Source organism: Cicer arietinum, chromosome 1, assembly GCF_000331145.2.
Source record: "Cicer arietinum cultivar CDC Frontier isolate Library 1 chromosome 1, Cicar.CDCFrontier_v2.0, whole genome shotgun sequence".
Taxonomy (NCBI): Eukaryota; Viridiplantae; Streptophyta; class Magnoliopsida; order Fabales; family Fabaceae; genus Cicer; species Cicer arietinum.
Genome location: NC_021160.2, coordinates 54,152,986 through 54,164,042, shown reverse-complemented (window position 1 = coordinate 54,164,042; position 11,057 = coordinate 54,152,986). Strand labels below are relative to the sequence as shown.

At 34.0% G+C, this 11,057-nt stretch overlaps 3 protein-coding genes across 8 annotated transcripts in view; 2 read left to right on the top strand and 1 right to left on the bottom strand.

Moving 5' to 3' along the window:
* Positions 1–1,422: 1,422 nt before the first annotated feature.
* Positions 1,423–6,685, top strand: LOC101491478 (ubiquitin receptor RAD23b-like). Of its 6 annotated transcripts, none has more exons than XM_073367634.1 (12): positions 1,423–1,688; positions 1,967–2,128; positions 3,052–3,090; positions 3,178–3,239; positions 3,322–3,384; positions 4,395–4,572; positions 4,661–4,792; positions 4,891–4,953; positions 5,493–5,540; positions 5,619–5,728; positions 6,027–6,105; positions 6,194–6,685. In XM_073367634.1, the coding sequence occupies exons 1-12, from the start codon at positions 1,623–1,625 to the stop codon at positions 6,308–6,310; spliced, it is 1,119 nt and encodes a 372-aa protein (XP_073223735.1). In that variant the 5' UTR covers positions 1,423–1,622; the 3' UTR covers positions 6,311–6,685. The 6 variants fall into 6 exon arrangements, 4 of the variants coding, with proteins under 4 accessions (XP_073223735.1, XP_027187304.1, XP_004486595.1 ...); XR_012162733.1 differs by having other exon boundaries at positions 1,445–1,688; positions 3,319–3,384; positions 4,891–4,979; positions 5,466–5,540; positions 6,194–6,524; XR_003471310.2 differs by having other exon boundaries at positions 1,445–1,688; positions 3,319–3,384; positions 4,876–4,979; positions 5,466–5,540; positions 6,194–6,524.
* An 809-nt stretch (positions 6,686–7,494) lies between these two features.
* Positions 7,495–9,394, top strand: LOC101492012 (tubby-like protein 8). Its single transcript, XM_004486540.4, has 8 exons — positions 7,495–7,891; positions 7,991–8,105; positions 8,177–8,403; positions 8,475–8,571; positions 8,654–8,743; positions 8,819–8,911; positions 8,992–9,059; positions 9,169–9,394. The coding sequence occupies exons 1-8, from the start codon at positions 7,545–7,547 to the stop codon at positions 9,242–9,244; spliced, it is 1,113 nt and encodes a 370-aa protein (XP_004486597.2). The 5' UTR covers positions 7,495–7,544; the 3' UTR covers positions 9,245–9,394.
* A 1,107-nt stretch (positions 9,395–10,501) lies between these two features.
* The window catches only part of LOC101492348 (ent-kaurene oxidase-like), a 3,515-nt gene continuing 2,959 nt past the window's right edge, over positions 10,502–11,057 (bottom strand). The window contains exon 8 of the mRNA XM_073367642.1: positions 10,502–10,969. Coding sequence (XP_073223743.1) covers positions 10,644–10,969 — 326 coding nt within the window. The 3' untranslated portion in view covers positions 10,502–10,643. The remainder of the gene's footprint in view (positions 10,970–11,057) is intronic.

The following is an 11,057-nucleotide window of genomic DNA, read 5'->3' as shown; positions in this document are numbered from 1 at the left end:
AATCATTTTTTTTAAGGATCACAAACACTTATTTATATTTTTGACAAATCTTAATTCTTAAGAGAAATGTTGTCAATTTTGTTTTTCTCACTTAAAATAGGGATAACTTATAAAATGGTACTACGTTTATATTGAGTGATAATTAAGGTGCACAAACCATTTAGAAGGTGTAACATGCAACACTATATATTTTCCCTATTAGATCATTAAGTTCTACCAAATACAATAGAATACCTTCTATAGTTGATCTAAATCTCTTCTCCATCTTCTTCAAAAATTAAGTGTTAGTTGCGGTAACAAATGTGAATGTATGTGCAAAGAGATACATGCATGGGTCCTAAAAGAGATCTGATTGTTGTTCAAAGGTTAGACTCTTTGTTGTCCAAATAAATAAAATCTCAATTTTTTGAACTAAACCATTATTTGTTCTATATATAATGTAATAAAACTTGTTGAAAATTAGTGGTAGACGCCAACTCCATACACTTGTATATAAATTGTGCCACTTTTACTCAAGAATCCACATTACACCACTTAGCAAGCAAGCAGAGTCGTGTATACATTAATTTTCACCATGATGAATGTAGGCAGTTGTTCTTTTCCTGAATTTATCTACAGACCACCTCCTTCTCCTTACGCTGCCTGCAATACCCTCATAGATCAAATGTTATGTTTATCAAAAACAAATAAATAACTTTTAAAGTTATTATATTCTAATTCTAATAATAATGAGGTTATCCTTACACACAAAATTGTATTAAAATTATAATATAATAATTCTTTTTGGACTTATTAACTAGACATGTACTCAGTGATGTGAATGGGTAACTAATAATGAATAAATACTGTAGGAATTAAATATTAAAAATCGTTTATTTAACTTGTCAAATTTGACATTATTCTTCGTAGACCATAAATAAATCATTTATAATACTGTAGGAATTAAACATTTTTGTTATGTGTAGAATAATGCCAAATTTTTGTTTAAATCTCAAATTAGACATGGATAATATGAAGAATGAGTTTGAGATTCTTTATTTTTCAGAGTTTAAAAAGTTTGAATTTAAATTTATAAATTATGAATTTAAATGATATATATTTGATAATTTTTTTTATTTTAAAATTAAAAGACATTTATAGATTTGGAGTTTAATTTTTTAATGATTAAACTTCTTAATCACTAATTCTACACCATAAATTTAAAATGACACATATACGAACAAAAATCCTTACACACGTTTCTAAAACACGTAACATTAATTGAATATTTACTGATTTTATATAAAAAAAATAATAGTAATTGTGTACTCTATTTTTTTTTTTTTTTGAAAAATTAAGAAGTGTAAATTATTTACGAGTAAGACGAAAACAAAAAATAAAATTAAAAACAGGTTAAAAAGATTTTTAGCCTATATTTTTATTATTAATGGAAGAAAAAAAAAATGAGAAGAGAAGAGCGTGTGGTGAGTGTGAGTGAAAGAGAGGAAAGTATACTGGACAAGAGAAAACAACACTAGGGTTCGTTTCTTCTCATTTTCCACATTCCCTTCCGCCAGCGTTGCTGAATCGGAATCGGTTTCGGATTCGGATTCGGATCGGTGCTGTTTCGTTGCCGGCTAGTCATGAAGCTCACTGTGAAGACCTTGAAAGGCAGCCATTTCGAAATCAGGGTTCTACCCTCTGATTCTGTCAGTTTTTCGCTCTCTCTCTCTCTTCTAACTGCATTTTATTCATCATTTCTTCCAATTTATTTTGTTTCAATTTGCATATCAACATTTTCTATCTGCCAATTTCACTCTCAATTTATATTTCTAATTATGTTGTGTATCATGCTGGATTAATAAATAATTGAAACAATTACCATGCTCTATTTTTTCATCATATATTATATTATCTGTTTGATGCATTTCAATGACTACTAATTATCATTTGTTGCTACTTGCTACTGTTTTCTATTCCACCTCAGATAATGGCTGTCAAAAAGAATATTGAAGACGTACAAGGCAAAGATAATTATCCATGCGGACAGCAATTGCTGATTCACAATGGCAAGGTTTTGAAAGATGAAACTACATTAGCAGAGAATAAGGTTTCCGAAGATGGCTTTCTTGTTGTCATGCTTAGTAAGGTATATTTCTCACTTTATTATTATTTAAATTCAATTCAACTAGGGTATTATGTGATCCTGGATCTGAACTTGAAAGAAAATATTATTTTCAAGTTTGAAACCACCTCAAATGATTAGCCTGCATTTGGTTGCCCACCTCTCTCAGCTGTAGCTTCATGTTCGTCGCACGGTTCCACCATGCAAAACAAGCTTTCCAAACATGCACTAAGATAAACCAGAATAGTATGAAATCCCTGAAGGACAAAATAATCCCAAATCAAAAGCCCTAATTTTAAAAATAAAATCCCAAATTAGATCCCACAAAACTCTACATCACATTCTTTTTGGGGGCAAGTTAGGAAGTAGAATATAAATTTGGCTGGCAAAATATTGTTAACTCATCAACCTGATTCTGCATGTCTTGCATTAACTTATTTGGTTAGTTAGAACAACAAAGTATTGGAAAACCTTGATCAAATAATATTTTGGTATAAGATTGTATAAGATACATTTCTACAAATTATGCTAGTGATTTGGATTTGGTGGTACTTAATAAAAAGAAAGTTTGATAATGATGAAAATATGATACATGGCAAGGCACCTCTATACCCATAGTAATTTCAGTGCTCAATTTTTCCCCTGCACTGTTGCTTTCAGGTTAAAGGCCCTGAGTTCCACATTCATGAACTATTTTTAGATTAGTTGCGTTTCTTGATTGCAATGAAAGGTTTGTGTTTATCTTACTGATCTTATGACAAAGCATTATATCTTGTCATATGATTTGCAGTTTTCCATCTGTTTAAATTTGGTACACTAAATTCTATGTTAACGTTTTTTGAATAGTTACCTTTCATAATTTTATTGTGCTCTGGCTTGCTTTGTTTTTGATACGTTTATTTTTACCTCTTTGACCATATAATATACCATTTTACTGTTGTTTGCAGAGTAAAGCCTTGGGATCTGCTGGAACTTCATCTACTCAGGCATGTTACTTGCTTATTTTTAATATCTTTTTGACATTTGAGTTTTTTTCCCCCTTGTATGAGCTAGTGATTCTGCATGTGTGACAGACTGCTAGCAATCCACCTATAACTGTGTCAACACCAGATTCCACACCTGTAGTACAAACTCAGTGAGTCTATTTGAAATAGTTCTTCATGTAGTTTTTACATCAACTTATGCTTTTTCGTAACTTGTTTTATTTGGCTCAGCAGATCTGCAAACAACAATGCATCTGCAAACAACAATGCATCTGCAGCAGATGTCACAACTACAAAGTATGGCTTTGTCTCCAAGTTTCTCTGGCTATACTGTTAATAAATTCTAACCAAGTTAGTAGTCATTGATTTATGCCACACAATGTAATGTACTGCCTTTAAGTAGTTTTTGTCTGACGAAGGCTATCAAAAAGCTATTGTTTTAATTGTCAGTAATCATTCCAGAGGCAAAATGCTGTGGCTGTAATTTGAATTTAGCCTGATTATTTTTGGGTTGGCCTAATCTAATATTTATAATTAATATTTGACTGATGCCAAAAGTGGGCAGATCCAACAAGCCAGGTTGCGGTAAAATTTATTAGGCTAGTCTGATCATTTTAATTGATCTGATTAGTTATTGTTTCAGTGTTTCCTTCACAGCTCTAAAGGGAAGGCGATTTCAATCTAACCCTAAATTGGGCCTGCACAAATTTTTTCGGGCTGGCCCAGTGTAATTAATAAATCTCTCTCTCTCTCTCTCTCACACAAACACACACACATTGCCCTGAGAAGGGCTGGACTTGTGTCCACTGTCCATACTACATTCACCCGTTTGCTTTCAGACATCACTTCAGATGTCATCTTCAACTTGTTCATCAATCTTGTGACTCCTCACTAATCAGACACACCACTTTAGAGTACAATCACTTTCAAACTGATAATAAATGCTAAAATTCCCAAAATTCAGTTCAATAATATCAGACTCTCAAAAAGCAGTTAATACTTAATGTGTGTTATACTGCCAACTTGAACTAGTCAAATAGGCTCATACTATTGTGGGTGACCCAAACTTTAGGTAAAAAATTTATAGTCTAGAATGAAGAATAAAGTCCTAATCCAACCATGGAGAATGCTGTACCAGACCTAAATTACTAAACCTAAATTCCTACTTACTAACTCAAGTCCCTTAATTAACGTAATGTTCATAAACATCTCACCCTCTTGCTGCAATCAACAATTTGAGTTGTTTGCTATTTTCCTCTTTCCTGTAATCAAGCCTTCTGAAATACATTTCAATGTCTTTTTTGCAGTGTTACTACAGATAATTATGGACAGGCTGCTTCAAATTTAGTTGCTGGTAGTAATCTTGAGCAGACTATTCAACAAATTATGGACATGGGTGGTGGCAGCTGGGATAGAGATACCGTTAGTCGTGCTCTTCGTGCAGCTTACAATAACCCAGAGCGTGCTGTAGATTACTTGTATTCTGTATGCCTAAACTGCTCATTGTAGATTCTAACTGCTTGAACTTTCCGCTGTATCTTATTTGATTTAACAATTATTTATTTATTTGCAGGGAATTCCTGAAGCAGCGGAAATTGCTGTACCGGCTGCTCATTACCCAAGTAATCAAACTGAAACAGGTGGGGTCTCTACTGGAGTTGTTCCTGGGGCCCCTAACTCGGCTCCCTTGAATATGTTTCCACAGGTAAAAATTATAATTTGAATGGACAAAACTAACTGTATCTTCTCATTTACATCTTTTGCTGTTACTTTGTGTTTTATTTTTAGTTGAAACTCTTTCAGGAGACAATTTCTGGTGCAGGAGCTGGAATTGGTTCACTTGACTTCCTGAGGAACAATCCCCAGGTGGGATTTTTGTTTCATCATTTATCGTATCCTCTGTAAAGAAATTTATGTTTGACACATCCATGTTGGAATAAATAGTTTTTGCATTTCAACTTGCTATACCAATGGAATTTGAGGTGTGGGCCACTCCTACAAATTGCATATTTTGTGTCATTGTTTGTCAAATCACATGCTTAAAAGAACAAATGAAGTAGAAAGAACGTCCAGTAAGGAAACCATAAATACAATTTTGTGTGTTTTATTTAATTTCACCACATTAGCTTTTGCAAGAAATTACAAGAAATGTTTCTTTTTGGTTGTATTATCTTGGCTGGTAAGATCATAAAAAATAGTTCTTGGCTGGTAAATTTGAGCTAGTTTGAAGCTATATAATGATTTCACGTATTCCTGAATGAATAGCTGTGCCTAGTCAATATGCTGCACATCATTATTCATTCGTATGTAAATTAGTAGATAATATAGTACTTCAAATCACTTGTTATTCCTCTCTTGTGTCAAACTTAAACTGTTAGTAACTGTTTCTATTTCCACATATTTAGTTTCAAGCATTGCGGACAATGGTGCAATCCAATCCACAAATTCTACAGGTATCTAACGATCTGTGTTATTCACCGAATACCTGAGTTTTGGTCATTTGTTAATGTCTGAGATAATTTCTGTTGCAGCCTGTTCTTCAGGAGCTCGGAAAGCAAAATCCAGGTCTCTTGAGACTGATTGATGAGCATCATGCTGAGTTTCTTCAGCTGATAAATGAACCCATGGATGGTTCGGAAGGGTGAGTATACTGCTTGCCATGTTTGTTTTGCAATAAATTAACATGCGATCTTTATTTTTTACAATCATTTCTTGATCCCGTAGTCATCCTTCTACCATAAATTAACTTTTCAGCTTTATCAGTAGTAGTCTTTGCCATGTTTGTGACATGAAGGTAACTTTTTGACTTGTTGGCTTGGTATCCAATCAAGCAAGTATTTATATATAGCATATAAGATTGAACTAGTTTACTATCTTCTTGATTATGTGCGATCATAGTAATTTTTTATTTCTAAATGTAACTCTCTTTCTTGTATTAGAGATAATTTTGATCAACCTGAGCAAGACATGCCTCATGCCATCAATGTGACGCCAGCTGAGCAGGAGGCAATTGGAAGGGTATATCCATTTTTCAAGTCTTACTTGCACCCTTTTCATTTCAATAGATTACTAAATATTCTGATTGAATTTTACTTACCATACGCAGCTAGAGGCTATGGGATTTGATAGAGCCTCTGTCATAGAGGCATTTTTGGCATGTGACCGTGATGAACAATTGGCAGCCAACTATTTACTCGAAAATGCTGGGGATTTTGAGGATTAAATCACTAACCTACCATGATTCATAGTTTTGTTCAGGCCTTTTTTTTTTTAACATATATTTGTCAAGGAGGGTGGGTTTGCATATTTTTCTACTTACTGTGTCTTTCTTAGGCAATTTACATGGTAAAAGTTTCTGATTTGGATTGACGTGTTCTATTATTTGTTACTCATGATTTTGGTATGGTTTAGCTTATATATAACAGCGTTTTGAGTTATCTTCCCTGATTTAGGTTTTGGTGCGTCGTACAAGAGGAATTGCCCCAATGAAAATTGCACTTTTAGTTCTGCTAAAGTTATGTAATTTTGCTCCTACAATATTTAAGCAATTTTGTTTATCAAATTCTTTTAATTGTAGTAATTTATTGACTTGTTATTAGCTTTAATTCTTAATTATTATCTTGATATGCAAAATACCAAGCCTTATAATATAAAGATCCTTAACATTTGCTCACCTCACGCATGACAAGTGACAACGGATTCAAGGTGACTGATAATATAATAAATTATGAAATTGATCTATAATCTATCACTATAACTAAATTGGTTTTTAAACTAAAAAACTTCTAAATAATATAAATTAGTTTTAATTCCAACTAGTTAATCCCTTTGTTACTGACTTGTTTGAGTTGTGCTAACTGTTACATTAGTATTCTTTCTGTTTCTTATGTGGAAATCAAGTTAGATTTGCAATTAACACATTTTCGTTATTTGGTCCTTAAACTTTTTAAATACATCACTATAATCTTTGAAGTTTAAAAAATGCAACAGTTTAATCTCTAAATAGTTCAATTTAGTTCTTCAATCTCTAATCTCCTCTCCTATCTAACTTTGATATTACTTCAACGAAACTATCACAAGATCAACAAGTGGAAGGACATTCAGATCGTACATAGATATCAACTCTTCTATTTTTAGCATAATATTATTTTTATTTTATTCTAGAAAATTATCTCGGTAACTTTTTTCAAATGGAAGTGCACATAAACTAAACTAATACAAGAAGCTATATTGGGAGATTTTGTGTGGTAAACTAAAATATGAGGTGGAGTTGAATATAACTTAACTATTATGAATAGTTACCGTTAGGATAGTGGTGGGAAAGAGAACCCAAAATAGGGAAAACAATGCACTAGTACGTTCTTCAAAAAAAATTCAAATTCAAACCAAACCATAAAAAGGGGATGGGACCCACCCACCGAATAAGCAGCATTTACTAAAAACGCCACGTGGACAAAATGAATGGAGTTCAAATACCAACAGTGAGGGAACTGAACAACAATGTTGAAACAAATGAACAAACGAAGAAGATGATGAATGTGAAACCCCTGAGCGAGATCGATGGCAAAGGCGAGGTGAGGCATAGCCGTAGCTGCAGCAACAGTCATGGTTCTGACAACAAGGAAAACGCCAATGTGAACAACGTCGTATTTCCAAAGTCATTGTCATTGTCCAACAAGATTGTTAAGCCGTCGTCGCTACAGTTGTGTATGCAAATAAACGATTCTTCAAACTCTTCAAATATTTGGGACCACTCTGACTCCGACGCAGCTCCTGCTTCCTCCTGGTCCACTTTGCCCAACAAGTAACTAAATTTACTCTCTTTCTCTTTCTTTCTTTCTTTCTCATTTCAAATTATAAATGAGTGTAGCTAACTTTTGTGTGTGTGTGTGTTTGATTTTAGATCTTTGATGTGTAGACCCTTGCCTATAGATATAGGAAGATGTACATGTGTTATTGTGAAGGAACCAACACCACAGGGACTATCTGGGGGAACTTTCTTCTCTCTTTATACCTATGTAAGTATGTATGTTATTCTTGTTATTTACTCACAAATATGCATTAAACTCATCAACATATTGTTACACAGGAAGGTCATGGACGACAGAATAGGAAACTGGGTGTAGCACACCACAAGAGGCGGAGTGGGAAGTCTCAGTTCACCATAGCTCAGAATGTAAAAGGACTAGTTTCCATTTCAGATGATACTTTCCTTGGGACAGTAACTGCTAACCTCACCGGTTCTAAATACCATATTTGGGATCAGGGATGTCGAAGCCGTAGTAAACAACCAAATCCGCCTCTTGCTGTTGTTGAGTGAGTCTTATAATCTTCTTCATCTTTCTCTTAAATCCACACTCTGCTACTACTAACTACATCCTTTGCAGGTATGTACCTACAATACCAACATGTACAGGAACTCACAGAAGCATCAAAGCATATATACCCAACCATCAATCTATGTCTTTCAAGAACACCACCCAGGTTTTTTATTATCTAACTAAATATACCAAACCAACACTCACATTTCATTATTAATAAATTAAATGAGGTTCTTTTCTGACAGGTACAGCATATTAAGGGACTGCCAATGAATTGGGAGGGTAAATTGGACAAAGTACATCAACTATTCTCAAGGGTTCCATTTTACAACAAGGTATGAGAGGAAGTTTCAACTATTGTCATTTATGAGATAAAGGACTTTGATTCATTTGTATTGACTTTCCTTCAGAGTACAAAGCAATTTGAGCTCGACTTTAGAGATAAAGGAAGGGTAGGACTTGGAATCCAGAGATCGGTAAAAAACTTTCAGCTTACTTTAGAGGTATATAATGATATTGGCGGATTCAAATATAATGTTAAAACTCAGTTATGTTCTCTGCTTAACTGACTTGTCTTTACTAGGAGGATGGGAAGCAGACAATCCTGCAGCTAGGGAGGGTGGGAAAATCAATGTTTGTTATGGACTACAGGTATGTATATCAATTCAAAACTACAGTTTTTATTGAGATAATTGAATTTTATTAAATTTTGAAGTGTGTGTGGGTTTGACAGCTAGTACATTTTCCTGCGAGTTTGCAGATATCCTTTGACTGGTTACCAGGCGTTTTGCATATGTTTGGCTTCCGTTGATGCAAAGCTTTGTTGCATAGTCTAGTGTGAAATCTCTGTTTCCACAATTGGTTCAACCTCTGAACTCAAGATGGAGAAAGATGCCTTGGGAATTATTTGCCCAAGACAAACTAATACAAGTAGTCTTGTGGATTATGTTGTTGAGTTCATCTTTCTTTTGAAAAATGAAGATTTTGGAGTTGTCTACTTGTATTTGCTTTGTTTCAGCTAGGAAGGTAGACTGCCATTCACATCTCGCAAAACTTAAATGTATAAATCACTATGCTCGGATGATCAGTTTGTTACTTTCAAAAAATTTGAACTTTGTAAACTTTGGCTCAAATGAACCAGATAAAATTACATCATGTTGCACTAGTACTTAAGATTTATTATTTTCAGCATTGTTTTTATAATTATTATCTAGCTACCTTGTATCTCCCTGACAAAAATGTTAAGACTATTGAATGCTCTAGGTAGTAGATTGTCGATTATGAGATGATCAAACGGTGCTTAATACTTAGAGACGACAATGTATTTTCTAACATTGCCAATTACATAAAAATACCAAAAAGCTTACTAAAATGTATCTATAAAGCTTAGAGCTCATATATGTTTATCTATTCATTGTGTTCTTCATTGCAATTACAGTCACTCTCGCTTGTTGGACATGTGGGCACTTCCCTTTGGTAGCCTAACCTTTGCTAAAAAAACTTAAAACTACACCAGCACATAAATGATTTATATTAACATTCTTGTCAAACGAAACTTTAAAATAATTTGTTGCATAATTCCCTTTAAAATTGAGAGTTTAAGGATTTGTTTAACCTCACACAAAGCCCTCAAATCATGTAAGATACTAGAGATGGGAAATCAGAAACAAACAACAGCGTTTTGGTGTTTGGAAAAAAGAACCAACACAAACAAACATAGCAGAAAAAACAGAGAAAACAATAAATAAGTGCTAATAGAAAAAACAGAGAAAGCAACAAAGGCACACTTAAGGGAGGAACAACACAATAAAAAAGACAAAGCAGCAGAAGCATGAAACAATTGGAAGACAAAAGACGGCAGACAGACAAAACTAGCCTCTTAACATTCAGGGAAGTGCCTGCATTTGATTTGGTGGTCCAGGAATGCACTTCAGTGAATCAAACCACTGGGATTGAATCATAGTTTTACACACGTCAAAAAACGTACTTCGGTTCTGATTTACCACCCATGTCATAATTACTATTAAAAATCAATTTGCTGATTGTCCTTGCATGATTGCAAAACTAAAGACGATCAGACAGCAAACTTGATAAAACTCTTGTACTTTTATTATACCAAACTTTATTTATCAATGTTGATAATGTCTTAGATTTGAGATAACTATACTATGAGGTGCACTTAGTAAATATGTAGCTATGCTACAACCACTAAGTTTACCAGCCAAGTTACAACTACTACTTCGTATGAATTCTTGGCTTAAGTTTTACTTGCAGGGGATGAAGCCTGTGGGTGGTAAGCCCCATTGTATCAACATTCTCTTCCTCTCCTTGTCTGAGCTCCCACTCAAATTCCTGTACCAATCTGCCAATAGCCGTGCAAGTTATCAACATGGCCTGAAGAGAGCCTGCACACACCCTCTTCCCTCCTCCAAAGGCCATAGTTTTGTACAAATCCGAGGTCTCATATTTCTCATCAAGAAATCTCTCTGGAATCCATTGGTGAGGATTTTCCCACGAGTCGTTATCCATGTTACATCCATATATATTTATTGTGATCTGTAAAACATGATATGGAAATCAATCAATCAAACATATAAACGATGATATAGTAAATTCAATTCAAAGGATAAATCGAGCGACCTCGCTTCC

Coding starts and splice junctions, on each gene's coding strand:
- LOC101491478 (XM_027331502.2), top strand. CDS start 1,623: ATGAAGCTCACTGTGAAGACCTTGAAAGGCAGCCATTTCGAAATCAGG. Junction 3,091..3,177: donor CTGGAACTTCATCTACTCAG/GCATGTTACTTG, acceptor CATGTGTGACAG/ACTGCTAGCAATCCACCTAT. Junction 4,954..5,492: donor TCCTGAGGAACAATCCCCAG/GTGGGATTTTTG, acceptor CCACATATTTAG/TTTCAAGCATTGCGGACAAT.
- LOC101492012 (XM_004486540.4), top strand. CDS start 7,545: ATGAATGGAGTTCAAATACCAACAGTGAGGGAACTGAACAACAATGTT. Junction 7,892..7,990: donor TGGTCCACTTTGCCCAACAA/GTAACTAAATTT, acceptor GTTTGATTTTAG/ATCTTTGATGTGTAGACCCT. Junction 8,106..8,176: donor TCTTCTCTCTTTATACCTAT/GTAAGTATGTAT, acceptor ATTGTTACACAG/GAAGGTCATGGACGACAGAA.